This window comes from Podarcis liolepis, assembly GCF_965112155.1.
Source record: "Podarcis liolepis genome assembly, chromosome: 3".
In the NCBI taxonomy this organism is placed as follows: Eukaryota; Metazoa; Chordata; class Lepidosauria; order Squamata; family Lacertidae; genus Podarcis; species Podarcis liolepis.
The window spans coordinates 1,558,888-1,584,739 of NC_139557.1; the positions used below are offsets into that span (position 1 = coordinate 1,558,888).

Below are 25,852 nucleotides of genomic sequence, written 5' to 3' on the forward strand. Positions count from 1 at the left end.
CCCGGGGCAAGGCAAGTTATTTGCGCCCCCCCCAACCCCTAACCTGCGAGTTGCCGCTGGCGCTGCTGCTCAAACGACGCCGCTTGCCCGGAGGAGGAGGGGGGCAGAGAGGCGAGGAAAATTCAACGGCCCAGCAGCTGCTGCAGCAGCGGCGGAGGCGGGGCTGTGAGGAGGGGCTGCCTGGCGCGTCCTCCGCGGCGAGCGCTGAGAGCCGCTGCCTGCCGGGCGCCTTCAGCCGGGCGCCGCGAGACATGCGGCTCTGCTACAGCCTGCGCCCGAGGCTCTTCGGCGACTCCGGAGGCAGCGAGCGCGCCCCCTCAGATGTTGCGCCCGGTGCGGCTGGCACCCCTGGCACCCCCCACGCTACGCCACTGGGTGTGCCAAGTCATTGATGTAACAAAAGATTTATAATGAAGCAATTGGCTCCCCCCCCCCCAACACATACCTTCTCTTTTTGGCTTGAATGAAGTCATATTTCCAATTTAAATCTGTGCAGCCTTGTAACTGTTTCAATTTGGCAGTCCTTAATCTTGTCCTGTCATTACCAACACGTTTCTGTGCATTAATTTTAATTAATCCTTTAATGAACAGAAGCACCACTGCTCTCAATGGCAGCATTGGGGGGTTACCGAGAGGCGAAGTGCTTTGCACCCAGCGTCTCCCTGGTTCCCACCTCCATGTAGGAGCAAAAGCCGAGCACTGAGACGATCTGTGAGTGTAGCTCACTCCCCCCAGGCCCTGGGGGGAGTTTACAAAGATATTTACCCTCTTTCACCTTTGTTTATTGCTTCATCCACAGTCTATGCTGTCGTGGGAGCCGTGCCATTAAGGCAACCGGAAACTGGAAGCCCAGCCTGCCTACAAATTGTGCATCCTTACTGCAGGAGATAAAGGTCAGATTCCTATGAGTTACTACGGTAACTTTCTCAGAGACAAGGTTCTAGGCCTTGTTGACAAATTAATGAATTTCTAGACGCATATGGCATCCAACTGAGAGTTCCTAAAAAACTGAATGTGAAATTTCTGATCTTCTAAGAAAAACATGTGACTTATTCCTAGCAACAGCCACCATACCTGAGGACTAGGAAGTAGCTAATGTAACACCATTTTTTAAAGGGGGCTGTTGTTGTTTAGTCGTTTAGTTGTGTCCGACTCTTCGTGACCCCCTGGACCAGAGCACGCCAGGCACTCCTGTCTTCCACTGCCTCCCGCACTTTGGTCAGACTCATGTTTGTAGCTTCGAAGACACTATCCAACCATCTTGTCCTCTGTCGTCCCCTTCTCCTTGTGCCCTCCATCTTTCCCAACATCAGGGTCTTTTCCAGGGAGTCTTCTCTTCTCATGAGGTGGCCAAAGTATTGGAGCCTCAGCTTCACGAGCTGTCCTTCCAGTGAGCACTCAGGGCTGATTTCCTTCAGAATGGAGAGGTTTGATCTTCTTGCAGTCCATGGGACTCTCAAGAGTCTCCTCCAGCACCAGAATTCAAACGCATCAATTTTTCGGCGATCAGCCTTCTGCATGGTCCAGCTCTCACTTCCATACATCACTACTGGGAAAACCATGGCTTTAACTATACAGACCTTTGTTGGCAAGGTGATGTCTCTGCTTTTTAAGATGCTGTCTAGGTTTGTCATTGCTTTTCTCCCAAGAAGCAGGCGTCTTTTAATTTCGTGACTGCTGTCACCATCTGCAGTGATCATGGAGCCCAAGAAAGTAAAATCTCTCCCTGTCTCCATTTCTTCTCCTTCTATTTGCCAGGAGGTGATGGGACCAGTGGCCATGATCTTTGTTTTTTTGATGTTGAGCTTCAGACCATATTTTGCACTCCCCTCTTTCACCATCAATAAGAGGTTCTTTAATTCCTCCTCACTTTCTGCCATCAAGGTTGTGTCATCTGCATATCTGAGGTTGTTGATATTTCTTCCGGCAATCTTAATTCCGGCTAGGGATTCATCCAGCCCAGCCGTTCGCATGATGAATTCTGCATATAAGTTAAATAAGCAGGGAGACAATATACAGCCTTGTCGTACCCCTTTCCCAATTTTGAACCAATCAGTTGTTCCATATCCAGTTCTAACTGTAGCTTCTTGTCCCACATAGAGATTTCTCAGGAGACAGATGAGGTGATCAGGCACTCCCATTTCTTTAAGAACTTGCCATAGTTTGCTGTGGTTGACACAGTCAAAGGCTTTTGCATAGTCAATGAAGCAGAAGTAGATGCCTTTCTGGAACTCTCTAGCTTTCTCCATAATCCAGCGCATGTTTGCAATTTGGTCTCTGGTTCCTCTGCCTCTTATAAATCCAGCTTGCACTTCTGGGAGTTCTCGGTCCACATCCTGCTTGAGCCTACCTTGTAGAATTTTAAGCATAACCTTGTGCTCCTTGCTATTTTTTGGAAATCTGCATTCAATTTCCTGTATCTTTCTCTATCTCCCTCGCATTTTGCTTGCCTTCTCTCCCCCGCTATTTGTAAGGCCTCGTTGGACAGCCACTTTGCTTTCTTGCATTTCCTTTTCATTGGGATGGTTTTTGTTGCTGCCTCCTGTATAATGTTGCAAGCCTCCATCCATAGTTCTTCAGGCACTCTGTCTAGCAAATCTAAATCTTTAAACCTGTTCCTCACTTCCACTGTGTATTCATAAGGGATTTGATTTAGATTGTATCTTACCGGCCCAGTGGTTTTTCCTACTTTCTTCAGTTTAAGCTTGAATTTTGCTATAAGAAGCTGATGATCTGAGCCACAGTCAGCTCCAGGGCTTGTTTTTGCTGACTGTATTGAGCTTCTCCATCTTTGGCTGCAGAGAATATAATCAATCTGATTTCGATGCTGCCCATCTGGTGATGTCCACATGTAGAGTCGTCTATTGTGTTGTTGGAAAAGCGTGTTTGTGATGACCAGCTTGTTCTCTTGACAGAACTCTATTAGCCTTTGCCCTGCTTCATTTTGAACTCCAAGGCCAAACTTGCCAGTTGTTCCTTTTATCTCTTGATTCCCTACTTTAGCATTCCAATCCCCTATAATGAGAAGAACATCCTTCTCTGGTGTCACTTCTATAAGGTGTTATAAGTCTTCATAGAATTGGTCAATTTCAGTTTCTTCAGCACCAGTAGCTGGTACATAAACTTGGATTACTGTTATGTTAAAAGGTCTGCCTTGGATTCGTATTGTGATCATTCTATCATTTTTGAGATTGCATCCCAGTACTGCTTTCGCCACTCTTTTGTTGACTATGAGGGCCACTCCATTTCTTTTGCGGGTTTCTTGCCCACAGTAGTTCACTGATGCCCAGGATGTCAATATTTATTCTTGCCATCTCATTTTTGACCACATCCAACTTACCCAGGCTCATGGTTCTTACATTCCAGGTTCCTATGCAATATTTTTCTTTACAGCATTGGACTTTCCTTTCGCTTCCAGGCATATCCGCAACTGAGCGTCCTTTCGGCTTTGGCCCAGCTGCTTCATCAGCTCTGGATCTACTTGTACTTGTTCTCCGCTCTTCCTCAGTAGCATGTTGGACGCCTTCCGACCTGAGGGGCTCATCTTCCAGCGTCATAACTTTTATATGCCTGTTGTCTTTGTCCATGGAGTTTTCTTGGCAGGGATACTGGAGTGGCTTGCCGGTTCCTCCTCCAGGTGGATCACGTTTGGTCAAAACTCTCCACTGTGACCTGTTCATCTTGGGTGCCCTGCTCGGCATAGTTCATAGCTTCTTTGAGTTCTTCAAGCCCCTTCGCCACGGCGAGGCAGTGAACCATGAAGGGGAAGGGGGCTGTTACCAGAATTTTTATAAAGGTTAGGGGGCGAGGTTGTTTCCAGTTAAATGGGACACTGCACCCCCAGACCATCCCCCCAAACCAACACCATTCAATATTGTAAATATCCCCATAAAACCCACCAGTTTTGCCACATTGTATCTTGTTCAAAGTTACATGGTATTCATCTTCCCTTGTGCAGCAAAACACCATCCCAGCTTCATTTTACTCAGGGAACAAAGGACTGCCAAAGGGGGGACTTGGGAAAACTGGTAAAGACAGCCATACTCCCTGCAACTTGGGATCCTGTACACAGCAGTCTCTTGCAGAAGAGATAATCACTGGCATCCAGGCAGATGGGTGCCAGACGGGTAGCCAGCACACGGACAATAGCAAACCATCCAAGAATGGACTGTGCTTTCGGTCAGGACAAAGAGGTGTGATTACCTGACTGGGAAAACCAGGAACTTTTAAATATTTCCTTTGTATCACTTAATGGATGTAAGATAGAGGGCAAGGGAGGGTTGGGGGCAAAACCTGATAAATTGATTTCTGCCAGAGACCCCTCCCTCATACATACATACATACCCCATATGTATGATGTATCTATGATGTGTGCATGATGCGTCACCAAAGATGTTTATGGGGAAAAGGGAAAATTTATAAGAGAAGGAGCCATCCTTTCTTCAGGACTACTTCCTGCTTCTTCTATGGGGTGGGTGGAAGTCCTGTTGCAACAGTCTTGAATAAAGATCAGGCCTACTGGCTGCTGTTTTGCTCCTATATTCCTGGCTGGTGTCTTTGTTTGGCAATCCAAGTGAGCCCAAGGATTTTCCTTTAACAGGGTCCAGGGAATTACAGACTTCACATCTGTTCTGGGGAAAGCAGTGGAAAGTGTTATAAAATATATGATGACTGATCACATGAAAGAACAAGTTTTGCAGAAGAAGAATCAGCATGGCTTTTGCAAAGGAATGTCCTGGTTAGCTAACCATTCTATGAGAGCACCAACAAGGATGATGTAAACAGGTGATCCAGTTTACATGGTGGCCTTCGATTGTCAAAATAGTTTTTGACCATGGCTATGAACACATAGGGACGTGGGTGGCGCTGTGGGTTAAACCACAGAGCCTAGGACTTGCTGATCAGAAGAAGAGAAGAGTAGAAGAGTTTGGATTTGATATCCCGCTTTATCACTACCCAAAGGAGTTTCAAAGCGGCTAACATGCTCCTTTCCCTTCCTCCCCCACAACAAACACTCTGTGAGGTGAGTGGGGCTGAGAGACTTCAGAGAAGTGTGACTGGCCCAAGGTCACCCAGCAGCTGCATGTGGAGGAGCAGAGACACGAACCCAGTTCACCAGATTACGAGTCCACTCCTCTTAACCACTACACTGCACTGACTCTCACAAGGTCAGAAGCTCAGAAGGTCGGTGGTTCAAATCCCCGCAACGGGGTGAGCTCCCGTTGCTCGGTCCCTGCTCCTGCCCACCTAGCAGTTTCGAAAGCACCTCAAAGTGCAAGTAGATAAATAGGTACCACTCCAGCGGGAAGGTAAATGGCATTTCCATGCGCTGCTCTGGTTCGCCAGAAGCGGCTTAGTCATGCTGGCCACATGACCCGGAAGCTGTACGCCGGCTCCCTCGGCCAATAAAACGAGATGAGCGCCGCAACCCCAGAGTCGGCCACGATCAGGGGTCCCTTTACCTTTACCTTTTATGAACACATGAGCATTTCCAATTGAATTCTGTCTCAGTGTTTCCTGTCCACACTAGTAGGCAGCACTTGATGCATCCTCACCGTTGTCTCTCACCTCTGCAAGGACCTCCCTACCCTCCCCACACCGTAGGGACCTGAGGTCCACGTGTGTGAGAGGTATTTGTTTACATGTGTCCTAGGCCATTTTTAAAAGGAAGCTTTGAGATAACATGTTTTCTGATATACCAGACTTGCACCAAACAGTGGGTTACCTAAAACAGGTGTGTGGTGCCTGGCACTATCACTAGCCCTGGAAACAGCAGGCCAGGGTGGCCATGGGCACAGCCTTCTTTACTAAATTGCTTATTCAAAATAACAGGTGATTAAGCTGAGTTTCTGGCAATTGTGTCTCCATATTCCTTGAAGACGTGCTCCTGTTTCTTAATATGCTTTACAACTGGCATGTCCAACTTGGAGTAGGCTGTGATCTACTATCCAATATCAAAAACTGGCAGTGATCTACCACCCTCCAAAGTCATTTAAGTTTATTAAATAAAGAAATAAATGGATCTTGTGGGATGGCGTCATCGGCTAATGGCGGAGTTCCTCTGACCGGAGGAATCCGCTCCGTGAGAACTGGGTCTCCCGCCGTGGCGAAGGTGGGGACCCCTTTAAAAATCCCAGGTGGAGGTAGCCTGGGAACGTGGGATTCGGCGGGCACCAAGAGCGCCTCCCCTACTCGTGGGGAATCCCATTCTGGGGCTCCGGAGCGAAGTGGGGTGAGCGGTGCGGTGCTTCGAACTGACTGCTACTTTCACGGAGTAAAGCCGCACAGCCGTTGCCGGAGAGCGCTGACTTTTTCCTGTGGACAATTGGCTTAAAAATAATTACCCGTGAGTAAAGTGAAGAATTGGAGTTTTAAAAGCTGAATTTGACAACGAAAGGGGGGAGGTTTAAAACAGGAAGTCCGCCTTCCTCCTTTTGTAAATAATCGGAAGCAAACAGATTTAAGCTAAAGCCTGGAAAAGTCTACTTTAAACGTCTAAATTTCCAGCACAAAAATAGCGAGCCCCCCTTGGAAGCAGGGGAAGGGGGGGAGCTTTTGGATGTTAGTTGCCTGCTAAAAGAGAGCAAGAAGCTAAATTTCCATCGCTCGGAACCTGGGAACGGCAGCCATTAAAACTGCTGCATTTCGGAGCTCCGCACAGACTGTGAACAGACTATTTATTTTGACTGTCAGTGAAGTGAGAGTGATACATTGTTTCAACTACCTTTGCCTGACTCAAAAGTTTCAACTACCTTCTCATGATCTAAAAGTCGAGATTTGATACTAAATATAATGGTGCAATTGTAACTTTCAAAAAAAGGGGGGGCATTTTGGGTTAACTTAATATAAACAGTAACCACTTCCCTCTAGAGGAGGACTTTGAAATTGCTACAAGGAGTGGAATTTTCCAACTTCAAAGATAAGACTCTGGGACTGTATTTGACCTTGAAGGGCTTAAGTGTTATGGCAGATGGGAAAGAAAAAATAGATCCCCCAATCCAAGAAAAAACAAGATCTGGGAAGTCTTGGAGAAGAGCCTCTACATCCGACCCTCCTTCCTCATCTGCAGCTGCATTAATGCATTCTAAACCAAAAGGAATGATTTCAGAAGAAGCTCTGACACTTGCTCTGAGCAAAATTAATGATTCTTTGGAACAAATGAATAAAAAAATGGATCAAAATACACAAAGCATAAATAGTTTGGGACAAAAAGTTAACTCCAATACAGAAGCTATTGAGAAATTGGTCAAGGAGTCCAATTCAACCCGACAGATTGCAGAGGAAGTTAAGGAAAAGGTGGTTACTGTGGAAGCAAAGGTAACCCAACTGGAAACAGAGAGAGTTCCAGACCTGCAGAAGCAACTGGAGGACCATAAGCTGGCGCTTTCTATGATTGAGCTTAAGGAGAAACAGACAAACCTGAGGATTAGAGCTGTACCTGAACTAGAAAAAGACTCTCTGGTAGATTATCTTACGGAGGAATTTACAGTCCACTGGGACTTGGATTTGGGAACAGAAGAGTTTAAAATTGTGAGGGCCTTTAGACTCGGAAGAGGAGGGAAGAAGGAGAAGAATAGAATAAGAGACTGTTTGATTACCCTCCGATCTAAAGAAGAGAGGGATAAAATTTTGGGCTGGCACTACGAGAAGACCTTGGTAATACATCAGTCAAGAGTGGAAATATTCAAGGACATCCCAAAACACCTTCTGGACCTCAGGTTCAATTTTGGAGATCTAGTTGTTTTGCTGAGAAGGAACAAAATTAACTTTAGGTGGGAATTCCCTCAAGGCCTATCATTCAGTTTTAAAGGAAGGAAAATAAAAATAAGATCTGTAGAAGATAAAGTAAAGTTTCTGTACAACCACGAAGAAGATCTACAGAAGGGAATTGGAAAAGAGCCGACAACATTGGACAGAGGATCACTAGGCAGAGGACCAGAGCAAAGTGCAGTGGAGAGAACATCACCAAATAGGGGAACGTTGGACATATTAACATTATCTTTTGGACTGGACCCCCCAGTGAACATGACAACATCATTACCAACAGAAGAGGAGCAAGCTTTGGGGGCAGTGGGGGGGGCACAAAAGTAACTACACGATGGCACTGCAGGTTCTGACTTGGAATGTTAATGGACTGAACAGCCCAGAAAACAGGCGGAGAGTATGTCATTTATTGAAAAAAGAGCATTTGGACTTGATTTGTTTACAAGAAACACATGTGACACGGTCACATAGGAAGTTATTGAATAACAAAAGACTAGGCCAAGAATTTATCTCATCGGATAAAGTTAAAAAAAGAAGAGTGGTCCTCTACACAAAGGAGAATCTAGCACCAAAATTTAAATTTAAAGATGATCAAGGAAGATTTGTAGCAATTGAAATTCAAACGCAAGGAGAAAAATTCCAGATAATAGGCATTTATGCACCAAATGAAGGAAAATCGGAATTCTTAAAAAAACTACATGAGACCTTGATGGACTATATGGACTATAATATGAACTTGATGGGAGACATGAATGGCGTAGTCTCTACGAATATGGATAAGGAACAAAGACAGACACTTACCAAGGATGGAAGACTACCAAAAACTTTCTTTGACATGACTGAAAATATGGACTTAGTTGATATCTGGAGAATGAAGAACCCTTTGGGAAGAGAGGGAACTTTCTTCTCCGAGGCTAAAATGACATGGACAAGAATTGACCAAATTTGGGTAACTAGAGGACTGGCCCCGAAGATTAGCAAAGTTGAAATCTGTCCCAAAACCTGCTCTGATCATAATGCTGTGAAGATGGAAATGAAATTGATGCCAATTGGTTCCTTTAGATGGAGGATGAATGACTCTTTGTTTAGGAATGAAGAATTTATTAAGAAGGCCCAAAAAACTTTGAGAGACTATTTCAAGATAAATATGAACACTACTGTGGAAAAAAGAATAATCTAGGATGCACGTAAAGCTGTTATGAGAGGATTTTTGATACAACAGAATGCAATTAAGAAGAGAATGCAAAATGAGAAAAAAGATAAAATCCTGGAAAAAATAAAGGAAGGTGAGAAGAAATTGAGGGTGAAACCAAAGTCCCAGGAGATCTTGAAAGAGATAAAGTTATATCAAGTACAATACATGAAAATGATGAACCAGGAAATAGAATGGAAGATTAAACAGATGAGACAAAAGACATTTGAATCAGCAAATAAGTGTGGGAAACTGTTGGCTTGGCAAATGAAAAAAAGACAAAAACTTAATACTATCACGAATTTGGAAGTGGAAGGTAAGAATATACAGAACCCAGTGGAAATAAGAAAGTGCTTCCAGAGGTTTTTTAAACAACTTTATACACAGGGGAAGCAGAAAGAAATGGACATTGATAAATTTTTGAAAATCAATGGACTACAAAAAATTTCACAAGAAAATAAATTAATGCTGAATTACAAAATAACAGAACAGGAAGTAGAAGGGGCCATTCAGAACATGCAACTGGGTAAATCTCCAGGACCGGATGGACTGACTTCTAGATATTACAGATCTTTGAAAGAATGGTTAATACAACCTTTAAAGGAAGTCTGTAATGAAATACTGGAAGGGAAAAGGGCACCAGAGTCGTGGAAGGAAGCGTACATCACACTTATACTGAAAACAGAGACTGAAAAGACGCAGCTTAAGAACTACCGCCCCATATCATTGCTTAATGTGGATTATAAAATCTTTGCAGACATTTTGGCAAAAAGATTAAAAAAGGTGCTAACAGAAGTAATTCATAAAGATCAAGTGGGCTTTCTCCCGGGCAGACACTTGTCTGACAATACGAGGAATATAATTAATATCTTAGAAAAACTACAAGTGAAGATCAATACCAAAGCAGTTTTGATATTTGTGGACGCGGAGAAAGCTTTCGACAACATTTCCTGGAGTTTTATGAAAAAGAATTTACTGGGGATGGGGGTTGGTCAAGGTTTTGGAAACGGTATAGGTGCAATTTATTCAGAACAGAAGGCTAAATTAATTGTGAACAACGTAGTGACGGAAGAATTTAAGATTGAGAAAGGAACACAACAAGGTTGCCCAATCTCTCCATTGCTTTTTATCTCGGTCTTGGAGGTTTTGCTAAATATGATTAGAAGGGACCAATTGGTAAAAGGTATACAAGTGGGAGTCAAACAGTACAAATTGAAAGCATTTGCTGATGACTTGGTATTGACTTTACAGGAACCAGAATCAAGCACCAAAAGAGTACTAGAACTGATTCAAGAATTTGGTCACTTAGCAGGATTTAAGCTGAATAAGATGAAAACTAAAGTCTTAGAGAAAAATTTAACTGAAATGGAGAGAGATAAGTTTCAGAAAGAGACAGGATTATCACTGGTTAAGAAAGTAAAATACCTAGGGGTTAACATGACTGCCAAGAATGTGAATTTATTTAAGGATAATTATGAAAAATGCTGGGTTGAAGTGAAAAAGGATCTAGAAATATGGTCAAATTTGAAGTTATCATTGTTAGGCCAAATTGCTGCGATAAAAATGAACATATTGCCAAGAATGCTGTTTTTGTTTCAAACTTTGCAAATCCTGGATAAAATGGACTGTTTCAAGAAGTGGCAGAGAGATATCTCTAGATTTGTCTGGCAGGGCAAGAAACCTCGAATAAAATTTAAGATATCAACAGATGCCAAAGAAAGAGGTGGATTTGCCCTGCCAGACCTTAAACTTTATTATGAATCAGCCGCATTTTGCTGGCTGAGAGAATGGATGCTCCTTGAAAACACGGATGTGCTGGATTTGGAAGGTTTCAACAATGTATTTGGTTGGCATGCATATCTGTGGTATGATAAGGTTAAAGCACACAAAGCGTTTAAAAACCATATTGTCAGAAAAACATTGTTTAATGTTTGGATAAGATATAAGGACTTGTTAGAAAATAAAACCCCGGAAGACACAAGATCTACCCACTTTGGAAGAATGGCAGATGAAGCTGATTGACTGTATGGGACTGGCAGAAATGACTGGCAGAATCCGTGACCAGGGAGAAGAGTCGGCAGAAGAAGACTGGAAAAAAATTAAGGACTATTTACAAAAATACTGTAAAATTAAGGAATGTTGAATGATGCTGGATCGAAATTAAGTGGTTTCAAGCTGTAATTATGATAAAATGGCTTTCTTTTTATAAGTAAGAATTTAAAGTTTATAATAATTTAAGATGTTGGAGAGAAAATAAGGTGTTTCTTTTTTCTTTTTAAGCTGTAATGCTTTGAGATAAGGATTTGCTGTATAAACAATTTAAACTGGATATACAAGAAGGGGAGGTACGAGGAGGTCGGGGAAATAAGTTATGAGAAAATAAGCTGTGAAATTTATGTGTTTTTAATATTTTTATGTTTGCTTTTTCTTTTTGTTTGTAAAAAAATGGAAACTCTAATAAATATCTTTTAAAAAAGAAAGAAAGAAAATAAAACCCCAAGATGGTTGTCACCAATGGAAGCAAAGGCACAGAAAAAACTCAATATGGAGGCCAAATGGCCGAAGTATTGGGAAATTCTGGAACAAGAGGGAGTCAGATTAAAATTGCAGAGTTTTGAAAAACTAAAAAATAGAGTACGAGATTGGCTCCACTATTATCAAATAATGGAGGCATACAATTTGGATAAAAAATTAGGCTTCCAGGTGGAAAAATCAAAATTGGAAACAGAATTGTTAGACCCTAAAGTTAAGAATTTGTCAAGAATGTATAACTTGCTGTTGAAATGGAATACTCAGGATGAAACGGTGAAATCTGCTATGATTAAATGGGCACAAGATGTTGGACATAATATCATGATGGCTGACTGGGAACAGTTATGGACCACTGGTATGAAGTTTACGGCATGTAATGCCTTAAAAGAGAATTTAATGAAAATGATTTACAGGTGGTACATAACACCAGTCAAGCTTGCAAAAATTTATCATCTGCCCGATAATAAATGTTGGAAATGTAATGAAACTGAAGGTACATTCTTTCACCTTTGGTGGACATGCCCAAAAATTAAGGCATTCTGGGAGATGATCTATAATGAAATGAAAAAGGTATTTAAATATACCTTCCTGAAGAAACCAGAGGCCTTTCTCCTGGGCATGGTCGGCCAATTGGTGCTAAGGAAAGATAGGATTTTTTTTATGTACGCCACAACAGCAGCAAGAATACTTATTGCAAAGTAGTGGAAGACACAAGATCTACCCACCAGGGAAGAATGGCAGATGAAGCTGATGGACTACATGGAATTGGCGGAAATGACTGGCAGAATCCGAGACCAGGGAGAAGAGTCGGTGGAAGAAGATTGGAAAAAATTTAAAGTATATTTACAAAAACATTGCAAAATTAATGAATGTTAGAAGGATGTTGGAATGAAGCTATATGGTTTTAGCAGAAATGTAATAAAGAACTAAGTAAAAGCTAATTGATAATGGGCCAAAAAAAATTAAGGTTAGACCGTTAAGATAAATTATAGAACAAAAATTGAGAAAGATGGAAAGAATTTGCTGAAATAGTTAATTGAACTAGAATACAAAAAGGGAGGTGTGAGGAGGTCGATGAAACAAGAAAATGAAAGGTAAAGATATGGAATATCGGATGTGTTTTAATGTTTTTTTCTTTTTTGTTGTATTGCTGTATTGTTTTTATTTTAAGTTTTTTCTTTTCTTTTTATATGTATTGTGATGTATGTTTTGTTAATTTTTTATTGTTTTTTCTTTTTCTGCTTTTTGTAATTCTTAAACTCTTAATAAATATCTTTTTTTTAAAAATAGAAAAGAAGAAGAAGAAATAAATGGATCTTTATTTCACAGATACAGTAGTTATGTTTGGATATCATCATGACAGATCCAAATAGTTATTAGATGGACATGTAACTAAACAAGTGAGAAAAGTCAAACTATATTTTTATATTAGTTTACACAGATCTGAGGAGCCAGTCAGAGTGCACCAGGCTTCTCCATCTTTCTAATACTGTTCCTTTAAATCGCAGTTGACTTTGGGTCAGCACCCCCATCCCTCCCCCCCCTTTCCCCTGCTGTTGCATTAAAGCCTTTCCCTCCCTCAAACTCATGGAGTACTAAGGGGGCTTTCTCCATGTGCTTTGTTCTTTGCCTTCCTCACTGCTGGTGGAGGGGGCGCGCTCCTTTCTTACTCGTTTCTTTGCATTTGAATTTGCATTTGAACTAGCGGGTGAGCAAGTGCAGAGCTTTTCGTTTCCTTCCATATTTTTGTACAAATACATTAGTTCTGTACTTCAGTGGAAAAGCAATATTGAAGTTTGGTGGGAGTGATGATTCTTGTCTACGCTCTACTCCTCATATTATTTTATGCATTCATAATGTTTGTAAGAACGCCTAGGCACTTTGGAAAAATGATCTATACAGGGAATTGTTATGTACTAAAGTTCTCACCCTGGGCCAGTAGGGGGACACTGTAGATAGTTTTCACGCAGGTCCACATATGCAAATAAGGGATGGAAAGTGACGTTCAGTGATTGGATAGTTACAGAAAGTTGTTACTGTTGTGTTGTAGTGGAGCTCTATATAAGCAGGCTGGCTGAACCCTTCAGTTCAGTTCTGTTCTGGCCTGTGAATAAACAAGAGCTGTTTGAAGAACCGCTGTGCCGTCTGATATGTTCACCCACAACTTAATAGGAATGCTGCCCCCCCATCCTGCATCATGAATTCCCTTTTTGTATTGGGCATCCACCACCTTCTCCGCTATAGAGATGGCTGCTTCTTCTTTCTATACAGGAGTCACTGTGCCAGGCGAGAGGAGGCTCTACTAAGGAGGCCGGATTCCATCGCATGAAGCTAGGAGACAAGATGGGGGGAAAGGTGCCATAAAGCACAGCCCCCCCCCCCACGATCCTGGGCTGCGGTGACACTTCCATGGGTGTAGCCAGGATTTTTGTTGGGGGGGCAGAACCTCAGATTTGTATTGATTAGGGGGCAGCTGTTCCCTGCCCCCCGGCTATGCCCATGGGCACTTCTGGGGGGGGGCATAGCACCCAAAATGCCTGAAAGGGCACCCCCCAGCCAGGCAGGGGCCCCAGACTCTGAGCTTTCCTTTACAAGAAAGAAAAAAGAGAGGAGCGGGGGGGGGGCTGAATCACGGGGCAAACTGCCTCCCTCCAGGATGAGACGGGGGGGGGCTGCTGCGTCCCTGCGTAGGGGGGGACACACACACACCCTGTCTTCTCTGTTCAGCATCCCAGCCTTTGCACGCCTTCACGACTGGCTGCGAACTTTCCTCCGCTTTCCTCGCTTCCTGGTTTCGCGAGCTTCTCCCGCAGTCAAGCGCGGGACGCGAACTCGGCCAGGCGAGGGGGGGGCTCCTTCACCGCGCAGGCGCGCTCAGAGGAAAGAGGGGGCCTCCCGGGCGAGGCTCGGGCCCCCAGAGGCCCCGGAGCTTCGCGGGCCGGATCCCGGGCAAGAGGCTTGCAGGAAAGGGCCTGGCGGGCCACGAGCAGCAGGTGGGGCGGGCGCCTCCGGGGCTGAGCGGGGTCGGAGCTGAAGAGAGCCGCCTTGGGGGGCTCCCGGAGCGCCCGTGGCCGCCGAAGGGCTCCGTCCCGGAAGGACAGAGTCGCGGGACTTGGTCGGGATGGAGAGCAGAATGACCAGCCCTTCGCCTGATGCAGCTGTTTCACCAGAAGGAGGCACGAAATGACCATGGCAGAGCATCAGGATCATTTCAAAACCCGTAAGGAATGATTGGATGCAGCATTTTATCTAGAATTAAAAGAACACCTCTTAAAATATTGCAGTTGGGCTAGAAGCTTAATAATAATAATTCATTTATAGCTTTTCAAACTGACTTGTTCAGCAGATTACAGGGAAATTGTTTTGGAACGTTATAGTAACTAGAGCAGTGTCGGGATATTTCGGTGAGAGCCACAAGTATTGCTCGTTTCGAGATTCTCTTCAAAAATCTTAGCAGTGATGTTCATATTTCTGTGGGGGCCATAAGGAATAAGCAAAACTGAGCCCATACCGACTTGGAAAGTGCGTGCCTGCAATTCAGCCATAATCTAGTCCTGCCTTCCCCAATGTGGTGCCCATGGGTGCCACAGCAAAGTCTTCTGCCCCACCAGATTTTTTTTAATTAAAAAAAATAGTGCAGTTTGTGGGACTCCAACCCCCCCCGCTTGCTTTCCCACTTGGGCCATGAGGCATTCTTGGGGAATTGGGGCGGCAGGCAGCTGAAGCCTCTCCAGCACTTTGCTTTGAAGCACGTTCACCTGGCTGCAACAAGTGTTCCCACCCCCTGGCCCCTTGTAAGAAATTAAATAGTGACACTCCCTGCCCCCCCCACCTGTGTTTCATCCGCTTTGCAGAGTGTGGAGGGCAGCGGGTGCCACTGACTTGCTCAGGCTGGGAAATAAGAGTGCATTTGCCTGTGTCGTCCTTGCAGGATGTGTCGCCTGCAGAAAGCAGCTGGCTCCATTCCATGAAGATTGTGCACTTGTAATGCACTTTGAGCTCTTTACCTTTCCCAGCCTAAGCGTAATCCTAAACCTACCCTAAACCAGGGGTCAGCAACCTTTTTCAGCAGGGGGCCGGTCCACTGTCCCTCAGGCCTTGTGGGGGGCCGGACTTTATTTTGAAAGAAAAAAAATGAATGAATTTCTATGCCCCACAAATAACCCAGAGATGCATTTGAAATAAAAGCACACATTCTACTCATGTAAAAACATGCTGATTCCCGGACCATCCGCAGGCTGGATTTAGAAGGCAATTGGGCCAGATCCAGTCCCCGGGGCTTAGTTTGCCTACCCATGCCCTAAACTTAATCTTGAGCATGACTTTCATTTCAAAACAGAAGTAGGGCAGTGCTGGAACACTGTGCATGAAGTGGGCCATCTTTTCCAGTCAGTGTTTTTTTTTTTTTGTTGTGAAGAGAGCACAAGTTTTCTTTCCGTCTGAGTTGGTGACTGAGGAGCAGGCTGACTGCAGCTGTTTTGGCAGAAATGAAAGTCTGGTGACCATGGTAGGCTTGGTCCCTTTAAAGACCAACTCCCTCTTATCAGACGCCAGAGATTGGTCATGGAAGTGAGTGGTGATGGCGTAATGAAGGGAAAGAAGACCTTCTAGGTCTTGGCACCTTCTAGGCACCTGGGGGGAATGGTGAGCTAGTCTTGGCTGGGCTCTGGCACCTGGAAGGATTTCTACCCCTCCCCCAACTAGCAGCACTTCTTCCTCTCGCCCCATGTGTGCGCTTTATACTGGTTGGGGACCCTTGAACTAGTCCATTATTACTACCTGAGAAATACTCGCCTAAGGCTTAACTGGGATACTGGGAGCATGCAACTAGTAATTGTATATGGGTGGCCTGGAATTGCATTTAAAGGGCTCTGAACCTATGCGCCAATATGTATGTTCACAGAATTTACATGCCCCACAGTAAGGCGGGGAACTGGTGTGACATGTAAATGCTGCATACATACAGGCCTGTGTTTATGTAAAAAACCTTACCTATGATGTGTTCTGCTCATCACTTGTCTTGTTTAAATTCAGCTTGAGTTGCGGTTGGTATATCATACCATGAACTGGCCTTACATATTATGTTTATTGTGACACTTCGCTTTATAGCATAAAGCTGTAGCTGCTTAACACTTTATGCATCTGATGAAGTGAGCATTACAGGGGAAAACTGTATAGGTCAACTCAGAAAAAAGCCACATTGAATTCAGTGGTGTTTACTTCCAGGTAAGTGCATGTAGGATTGAAGACTTGGACTATGAAAGCTCATGCCACAATAGATTAATTGGTCTTTACAGTGTTACAAGACTATGCACGTGTGCTTAATATATTATGGTTGCAATGGTTGTCAAGTTGGGCTGCTTAAAATCCTATTGAAATCTGGGAGAACAGCAAGCAACTGACCACAGTCTTGCAGTAGGTGCATTTGTTTATCTATTAGCTACACATTTCTTGACCACCAGCTTCTTCTTTGTGCGTGTAAACCAAACAATTTCTCAGGATCCTTCTATTAAAGCCTTCTTTTTGGATTTTATCTGAAGGGAAATTTGCTGAAGTATAAAATGCATTAGCCAATGTTCATCCTCACATGCGTGTTGATAAGAAGGAGGATATCCCAAGTAGACTGCATTTCCAACACAGCTGTAGAATTCAACCCATTTTAGCAGTTGCTATGAAGGATGGGAAATCTTGCAAAATAAATCTGAATTTGTATGTAAGTATTCTTTCATTCACCTTTGAACCTGCTTTGTGGAAAGAAAAAAAAAGACACCAAACTCACAATTGAAAACCAGTGTGATTCAGTAACTATAGTATGTTGTGCTTAGCCAGAGTTAGGTTATCCCACTTTACCCTACAGTGTTACAGATTGAGGTTGAATCCTGACAAGACAGAAGTACTGTTTTTGGGGGACAGGGCGGGCTGGTGTGGACGACTCCCTGGTCCTGAATCGGGTACCGTATTTTTCGCTCTATAGGACACACTTTTTCCCCTCCAAAAATTAAGGGGAAATGTGTGTGCGTCCTATGGAGTGAATGCAGGCTCCTTGGCTTCAGCGATAGCAACGCGAAGCCTCTGAAGCTTCGCGCTGCTTTCGCTGAAGCCTGGAGAGCGAGAGAGGTCGCCTGAAGCCTTTGGAGTGCAGCGGGACCTCGCGCTGCGCTCTGAAGGCTTCGGGTTCCTTTTGCTGAAGCCGGGAGAGCAAGACTCTCCTGGCTTCAGCAGAGAGGGAGAACTGCGCAGCGCCCCTTCAGCGAAGCAGGAGGAGAAGTGGAAGGGGCTCCGTTCTCTTGCCGCTTCGCTGAAGGGGCGCTGAGCAGAGAGGGGAGAGAATCCCCCCCCCTGTTCTCCCCCTCTTATTGTCCGGTGCGTCCTATAGAGCAAAAAATACGGTAACTGTGCCCTTAAAGGACCAGATGCGGAGGCTGAGAGTCATTTTGGACTCACAGCTGTCCATGGAAGTGCAGGTCAATTCTGTGTCCAGGGCAACTGTCTACCAGCTCCATCTGGTACACAGCTCCATCTGAGACCCTACCTGTCTGCAGACTGTCTGGCCAGAGTGGTGCATGCTCTAGTTATCTCCTGTTTGGACTACTGCAATGTGTTCTATGTGGGGCTACCTTTGAATGTGACCCAGAAACTACAACTAATCCAGAATGTGGCAGCTAGTCTGGTGACTGTGAGTGGCCGCTGAGACCATATAACACCACTCCTGAAAGACTTACATTGGCTCCCATACATTTCCAAGCACAATTCTGTTGGTGCTGACCTTTAAAGCCCTAAACAACCTCGACCCAGTATACTTGAAGGAGCGTCTCCACTCCCATAGTTCAGCCCGGACACAGAGGTCCAGCTCCGAGGATCTTCTGGCGGTTCCCTCACTGCGAGAAGTGAGGTTACAGGGAACCAGGCAGAGGGCCTTCTCAGTAGTGGCACCTGCCCTGTGCAACACCCTCCCATCAGATGTCAAGGAAATAAACAACTATCTGACTTTTAGAAGACATCTGAAGGCAGCCCTGTTTAGGGAAGTTTTTAATGTTTGATGTTTTATTGTGTTTTAAATATTCTGTTGGGAGCCGCCCAGAGTGGCTGGGGAGGCCCGGTCAGATGGGCGGGGTATAAGGTACACCTCAATACAGTGGTACCTTGGGTTACATACGCTTCAGGTTACATACGCTTCAGGTTACAGACTCCGCTAACCGAGAAATAGTACCTCAGGTTAAGAACTTTGCTTCAGGATAAGAACAGAAATTCTGCTCCAGTGGGAGGCCCCATTAGCTAAAGTGGTGCTTCATGTTAAGAACAGTTTCAGGTTAAGAACGGACCTCCGGAACGAATTAAGTACTTAACCCAAGGTACCACTGTACTATAATTGTTCATCCTTCTATTCCCCTGCTAATAATGTAACATTGCTGTAAATTAATGTTCAGAAATGAACTTTGAGAACATGGGACTCTGACTGCAAATGAGATCTTTGGTTATCAACTTGCTAATGTTTCATTAAAAAAGCAAAGTGCCAAGATACACACCTGGCAGCCATGGTAGTAATGTCCAAATAAGCTCTCAGAAGGTTTCTGTTGCTTCAGGAAGCTTTGCAATGCTTCATACTCTAATAATTCTTAGAAATGTGTTGTGCTTTTGTAGAGAAACCCAACAGTGGCCTTGTCTGCCTCTGGAAATATGTAAATTGGTAAATGTTTCACATGTATCTTGTGCCATAGGATTTTATCAGTCATCTTAATCAGTTCAAACTTAATAGCCACATTAAAGTCCTCATATTGTGCCAGTTCAATAACTCCTAGTCATAGTGACACATAGTGAGTTAGTGTGGTATAGAATGGTAGACTAGGACATGTGGAGACCGGGGTTCAAATCCCTCCTCAGCCGTGGATCTCACTGGTGGCCTGGGCCAGTCACAGTTCTCAGTCTAACCGACCTCACAGGGTTGTTGTGAGGTTAAAGTGGGGAGAAATAGAACCATGTACTTGGTGGGTTATAATAAATAACTAAATAATAAAATCTTGATGTCTGAGAAGTTTGGGGACTAAAAACCCAAACATATCTATAGAAGTATATCTGTTATTACTGATATAACCGAGGTCATATGACTGCATGTTCCAGCAGTTGTTGTTTTTCTGGGAAAGAGGTCTAAAGAGTCTAATAGTCTCTTGAAACATAGCTGTATACATATGAATGTCAAAAGATGGCAGTAAATGAGAATTTGTTTGTTCTTTTTCAAGTGAGTAACCACGGATGTGACAATGTGCTACCAGATACGCAGCCTATCTTCTTAGCTCATGGGCCTGCCTTTAGAAAGAACCTCACCAAGCAAGCTATGAATCCCACAGATTATATCCCCTTTTGTGTCATCTCTTGGATATTACTCCACTGCCCAACAATGGGTCGCTTGACAATGTGAAGGATCAGCTTGTTAGTGCCGTCCCAAAAGAGCCACAACATATAAACTCTCAGCAAGAATCATATGCCTGTTTTATTGGAGTTTTTCTTGGCAGCATACTTGTCTTTGTCTTTCTTCTAGTGTTCATAAAACATTTAATCCACAGTGACTTGCCAGGTCTGTGGGTACAAAATGCTGAAATAATTGAGCCATTGCTTCAGACTTAATGCTTTCTTAAAATAAAAGTATTGCTCATAAGAAGCCTTCTTAAAAATTGTATATGTGTATGAACAAGAGCAATACCATGTGAAATCTCCTGTTCAGCTGGGGTAGACAGCAGAACATTTGTGGGAAGGGTTAAAAGCTTTTATAGAGAAACATGGAAGGCTAAGTCACTGGAAATCTGAGATGGAAATAATCTTAAATGCGCTTTAAGCTTCCAGTCTTCTAACTTAATCAAATAATTAATTTTATAACTTGCAGTTCTGCAAGTTGTAAAAAGTGGAAATCACACGTTCTATATCATGCATGCACAGATTGGTTTAAATTGCTATGTATAAGAATTTTTAGGGGACGCGGGTGGCGCTGTGGGTAAAACCTCAGCGCCTAGGACTTGCCGATCGCATGGTCGGCGGTTCGAATCCCCGCGGCGGGGTGCACTCCTGTCGTTCGGTCCCAGCGCCTGCCAACCTAGCAGTTCGAAAGCACCCCCGGGTGCAAGTAGATAAATAGGGACCGCTTGCCAGTGGGAAGGTAAATGGCGTTCCGTGTGCTGCGCTGGCTCGCCAGATGCAGCTTGTCACGCTGGCCACGTGACCCGGAAGTGTCTGCGGACAGCGCTGGCTCCCGGCCTCTAGACTGAGATGAGCGCACAACCCTAGAGTCTGGCAAGACTGGCCCGTACGGGCAGGGGTACCTTTACCTTTACTTAAGAATTTTTATTTTAAAAAATTCTCTTACAAAACGCTAAGGGTTGAGCTATGTAGCAATTGCATATGCTTTAATAAGATCTAAATGAAAATAAAGGCAAACTTTATGTTAAGTTATTGAAGAAATGTGATGGCTTAATCTAATATAAGCAGCAAATTTTCCATTTACTGATTCAAAATTATTTTGTCACAATCCTCTTCCTAGTGTATATACAGCAGAGGAACTAGCAGTAGACTCAGCATATACCGGTAGTTAAAATTTCTAGATCTACTCTCTCCTACATGGTCTCTGCGTTAGAGTACACAAATAGGTGTTTTACTTAATACCTATTATTATACTCTAACTAATTTCCTTCCTGTAAAGCTTGAATGATCACATTCCTAAACAAAGTTATTTCCAAGGAAGTGTCTTCTGATAGTTTCCTCTATCTTCAGTGCATGCTAAAACAAGGAAAAGTGAGTGCCAAATCATATCCATATCAGTTTGAATTTCACAATTTTTTGTGTAAAGCTTTGTATGTACCGGTATATATGTGTGTATATTTAAATGCATTCTAGAGTCTGCTACATTTTGGTTTATGCTGCAGGCTGTCTTTCAGGTTTCAGTCCTGAGCTGCCTAGAGCTTTTTATGTCAAAATGTGAACTATAAATGTGCTTCAGTAGTGCTACTGAAGTCAGTTGGCAGTCAGTTCAGAGCTTTCAACACCTGCATTGTTTGTGAGGTGTCCCCAAAAGTGTTCTACACCAACTGCAGCTTCTGAGCCAGACCTTAAGGCAGCCTTGTAGAGGGAATTGTGCTGATTTCAGCCATGAAATCACCAATAGTAGCCAGACACGGCCTGTTCAGGGACAGCCATACGGGGAGCCAGCCAAAGCTGGTGAAAGGCACTCAGCTGTGGTTTCCACCTGGACTTGCACCAGCATAGTTTTCTCAAACTCTACCCACAGTCTACAAGGGGGAGTGCAGTATCATAGAGAACAGTCCCCAGTTCTTAGAAAAGGGAGTAACCCACCAAGGCTCTGTCTTTTCAAGATTCAGGTTTAGCTTATTCACCATCACCGAGCCCACCACTATCCAGGCACCAAAAAGCTGCACAGTCTCTCCCAACTCAGAGAAAGCTGTGTGTTATCAAAACATCTCAATTGTGATTCTGTTCCCCCCCCACCCCTATCATATGAATGTACCCCAGTCCTAATTGTTTGGGAATGTTTGTAAGAGTCCTCGTGTTTGTCTTACAAACTTGGTTAATGCAGTTTTTCTTGCACACTTGTGGAACACCGTCCCATCAGATGTCAAGGAGATAAAAAACCATGGAACTTTTAGAAGACATCTGAAGGGAGCCCTGTAGTGGGTAGTTTTTAATGTTTGATGTTTTATTATGTACTGGAAGCCACCCAGAGTGGCTGGGTATAAATAAAACTATTATCATCTGAGACTGGCGTGATACTGGGTCCCTACAATGAGATGACAAGGGAATTCATCCTATATCCAGAACAGAAAACAACCCAGCAAACATTTGCTGCTGCTTCTTTCAGTCTTCAAATGGTAAAAGTGTGTGTGTGTTTTGATAGATAAGAGTTCAGTCCCAACAAAACCAGGTGAAAATAATTACATTTTATTAGTCCTCCCATTTTTACAAAAACCATGATGTAAAAATAGAACATTAAATTATTTTGAGAATCGTGTGTAGGTACTTTGAACAGTGCAAGGGTTAAAGGGGAGCAAGTCAGGAGAGTGTTGATTTAAAGCTGTCTGTAAATGATTGCTGGTAATCTGTCACGTGTAACAATGCATTCAGAAAGTATACCACAAACATTGCTTACTCTCACTGTTTATCTGTCACGGTTGCCAAGTTAGTTCCAAGTCTCAGAGATCACCGAAGCAGCTGATTTAACTAACTGCCCAGCATGGAAAATGTGGGAAACACAGAGAATGCTAGGCTGTGTGGAATTCCAAATTCAGAGGAAGCGGAACAAGTTTATGATCAAATCCGTGAAGACCTAGCATGCCTTTCTTTTAAGGCTGTGGCAGACTGCAAGGACATGAGAAGTGGAGAGAGCCTGGAAAATAGCTATGTGGATTCTCTGTCATCTCAGTATAGCTGCAATGGGAAAGAAGAACGAAATTCCTTTCAGAGAGAGATTTTTGCTCTGGAAGGTCAGCAACATCAGGAGGAGGTGCAGCTGCTTAGCTCCTCTGCAAATAAAGCGTCTTCAACCGATCACATTCTAAAGAAGATCCACAGCATGGCCAGAAATGCTCAAAATACCATCAGATTGCCCAGCAATAATAATTCAGAAGAAAACAACTTTCAGAAAGAGGATCTTCAGCTTTTCCTCATCATTAAGGCAGGTTCTTTTTCCAAGTATATACACAATTATGTGAATGAGACTAAGATTTCCCTAACTGGAGGGGGGGCTGGACACGGGGGGAGGGGAGAATGTCTGTATTAGATTTGCTTGTTTCCTTGCTGTTTTGTCTGATGAAATCTTTTTGTAACTCAAAAGCAAGCTACTCAACAATTGCCCATTGCTAACTGGTTTGGACAGTTGATCAACCTGTAAACTACCATAATAATTGTGATCATCTTTGAGCTATTGGAGGACTTGTGCTTTGCAGAAGAAAATAACACACTTTAGAGCTTGTGCTTTCCTACAGTATAACTTCAAATTATGTAGTAGTTATTAGTTATATTAAGTATGTGCATGATTTGTCCTTGTGAATTGCTCAGCCCAGCTTGGAGACGGGTCTTAGGCAGTCTTCTGTCCAGGCAGTTTGCACAGCCAGACCTGATTGGCTTCAGCCGTAGAACTGTACCTGTGTGATTTCAGACTGTCCCTCTGCTCTTTCATGGCTATTCCCAGGGTCACTTTGCTGACAATGCTCTCTTGAGAAAAGCTTATACTTTGCTATGTTTGCCTGGTGTCTGGGCAGAAGTGCTTTCGGGCCATTGTGCATGAATTGAGAAGCCATGGGCTGTGCTGGCTTCCTAAGTGATGCCTCTGTTGCAATCATTCATGGTGAGGGAATGGGCAAAACACTTCACAGATCCCTGATGAAGAGCCTTCTCTCTATCAGAAGACAGAATGCGCAAGGAATCCCCTTCTCCCTCCTTTGAGCACTAGGTAGATTACCACGTAACACTTGCAGGGGCAGGATCCATTGGTGCATATATCACATATAACAGAGTAATCCAAACTATAGGAAATTCTTTTCAGTGGATTACACTGGGGTAAATGATGCAACTTCAAACTTCATTCAGGAGAAGGGCTGCTGCTGAGCAGGGCTGGCCCAATACATTTTGGCACCCGAGACAAACAACAAAATGGCTTTGGCTTCCCTCACCAGGGAAGGAGGAGGGAGTAAAGATCTACATTGGGAGCAAGCAGGGAGTCAAATAAGCCTTAGCTGACAGCTGAAGTGGGAAGCAAAGCCATGGGGGGGGGGGGCTCTCTGAATCGTGCTGGGCAGGTGCAGACCCTAGGAGACCCCAGAGGGCAGCCCCTGCCTTTTCTTGCCTAGTGGTGGAAGGAGACCCACAGCAGCTCCTATTCGCCGAGAGGCTGCTGTGGAGATGGCACTGGGGGCAAGGATGGCAAGGAGGCAGCAGATCTGGGCGCCAAAGAACATTCTGCAGCAGGCAATGCATTCATTGGAGGCCAGCTGTGTTGCCCCTGTGAGTCCTGCCGCCTGAGGCAGTTGCCTCACCTTGCCTTATGGGAGAGCCAGCCCTGTCGCTAAGCCTAGCAGAGGGAAAGCAAGCCTTTAGACACCGCTCTTTTGCCAGTGCACCTTCTGCTGGGTTGCTAGATCGTGTCACCAAGCTGAACAAAGTTTGGAACAGGGGTCTGTCTGCCCCATCCCATCCATGCCCCCTTTTCAGCATTTATCCTGCCCTCGGCTCAGCCTTCTTTTCTGGAAGGAGGACTTATACTGATGCGTCTCTGGCTGAGGATGCAGAACTTCATCCGGATGAGCCCCTTCTGAGCCCAACCAGAGATGTGCCTGTTCCGAACTCCACACATCCTGCTTGATCTGATTTGGATTGCTCCCTTACTTCTTTACTGAAAGGAAAATGTATACTAACAGAAAAAATAGTTTTAAAGCATGCCTATTGTGTTTACTAATGAGAAAAAGTGTTAGGGGAACCTAAGCTAGGATTGTTCATGAAATGTAAAATAAATAAAGACAACAGCACCAACCTGTCGCACTGCTGTCCATTTGTGTACTTAATGGGGACAGAGTGATGGAGCCTTAAGGGGTGGTGCTGGTTCCCCAGCAAGGGGAAAACACCTCCACCAGTGAGCTCTGTCCAACATCTGAAAGCCATGCGCCTTGTGAATGCTTCCTGGGAGATGCACTGTGCTCATTAGTGAACTGGCATGTTGGCAGCTCCCAGTGCCACTCCGACAGAAAATGTATTTTTATTTTGTAGCCGATAAGAGTGCTCTCGACACTACTGAACAGATATGATAATATTGGCAGAGCACCTAAGAGATAATAATGCAAATGCTAATTCACACCAATCATTACAGAAAATCCCTGAAAGTTCTGTGGGCATCACATGCACATACCTGAGATACACTTTTAAATATTTTATATGTAGTGATTAGCAATGTTTACTTTCAAAGTTATTTTATTTATTTAGCATATTTATATGCTACCAAACATCCACAGATCAGAACGGGAAACAATAAAATTCCATAAAACCAAGCTCTTAAAACACATCATTAAAGTGCAATAGAAACAGCAGTTTAACTATTCTCAAATAATAATGGCACTATTGACCTCACTCAGTAGCTTCATATAGTTGTTAAGTAGCATTGGGACAGAATAGAGCCCTGAAGGATCCATAAATCAACTGCCATGGGGGGAGGGGGTCAAACAGAAGTCTCCCAGTGCTACTCTCTAGCACCAGTCTGGTGTACTTCCCTAATAAAACAGGATAGTGAAAGATACATTTTACAAGGAGAAAACTCACTAGGCAATCAAGATTGATGGACCTTGATATACAGATATTTGCATGCGAAGCCTATGC

The 25,852-nt window shown here is 43.9% G+C and overlaps 2 protein-coding genes across 2 annotated transcripts in view; both read left to right on the plus strand.

Annotated features, from left to right (window-relative positions):
* Positions 1-14,671: 14,671 nt before the first annotated feature.
* Positions 14,672-20,275, plus strand: ENPP5 (ectonucleotide pyrophosphatase/phosphodiesterase family member 5; the record flags this gene model as incomplete). Its single annotated transcript, XM_083493914.1, is given in 6 exon segments — positions 14,672-14,708; positions 17,029-17,045; positions 17,049-17,157; positions 17,160-17,201; positions 19,726-19,833; positions 19,836-20,275. Coding segments are annotated over 6 exon segments (588 nt in total). The 3' UTR covers positions 20,111-20,275.
* Positions 20,276-22,630: 2,355 nt separating this feature from the next.
* CLIC5 (chloride intracellular channel 5) overlaps positions 22,631-25,852 on the plus strand; it is a 55,147-nt gene continuing 51,925 nt past the window's right edge. The window contains exon 1 of the mRNA XM_083495290.1: positions 22,631-23,162. Coding sequence (XP_083351416.1) covers positions 22,722-23,162 — 441 coding nt within the window. The 5' untranslated portion in view covers positions 22,631-22,721. The remainder of the gene's footprint in view (positions 23,163-25,852) is intronic.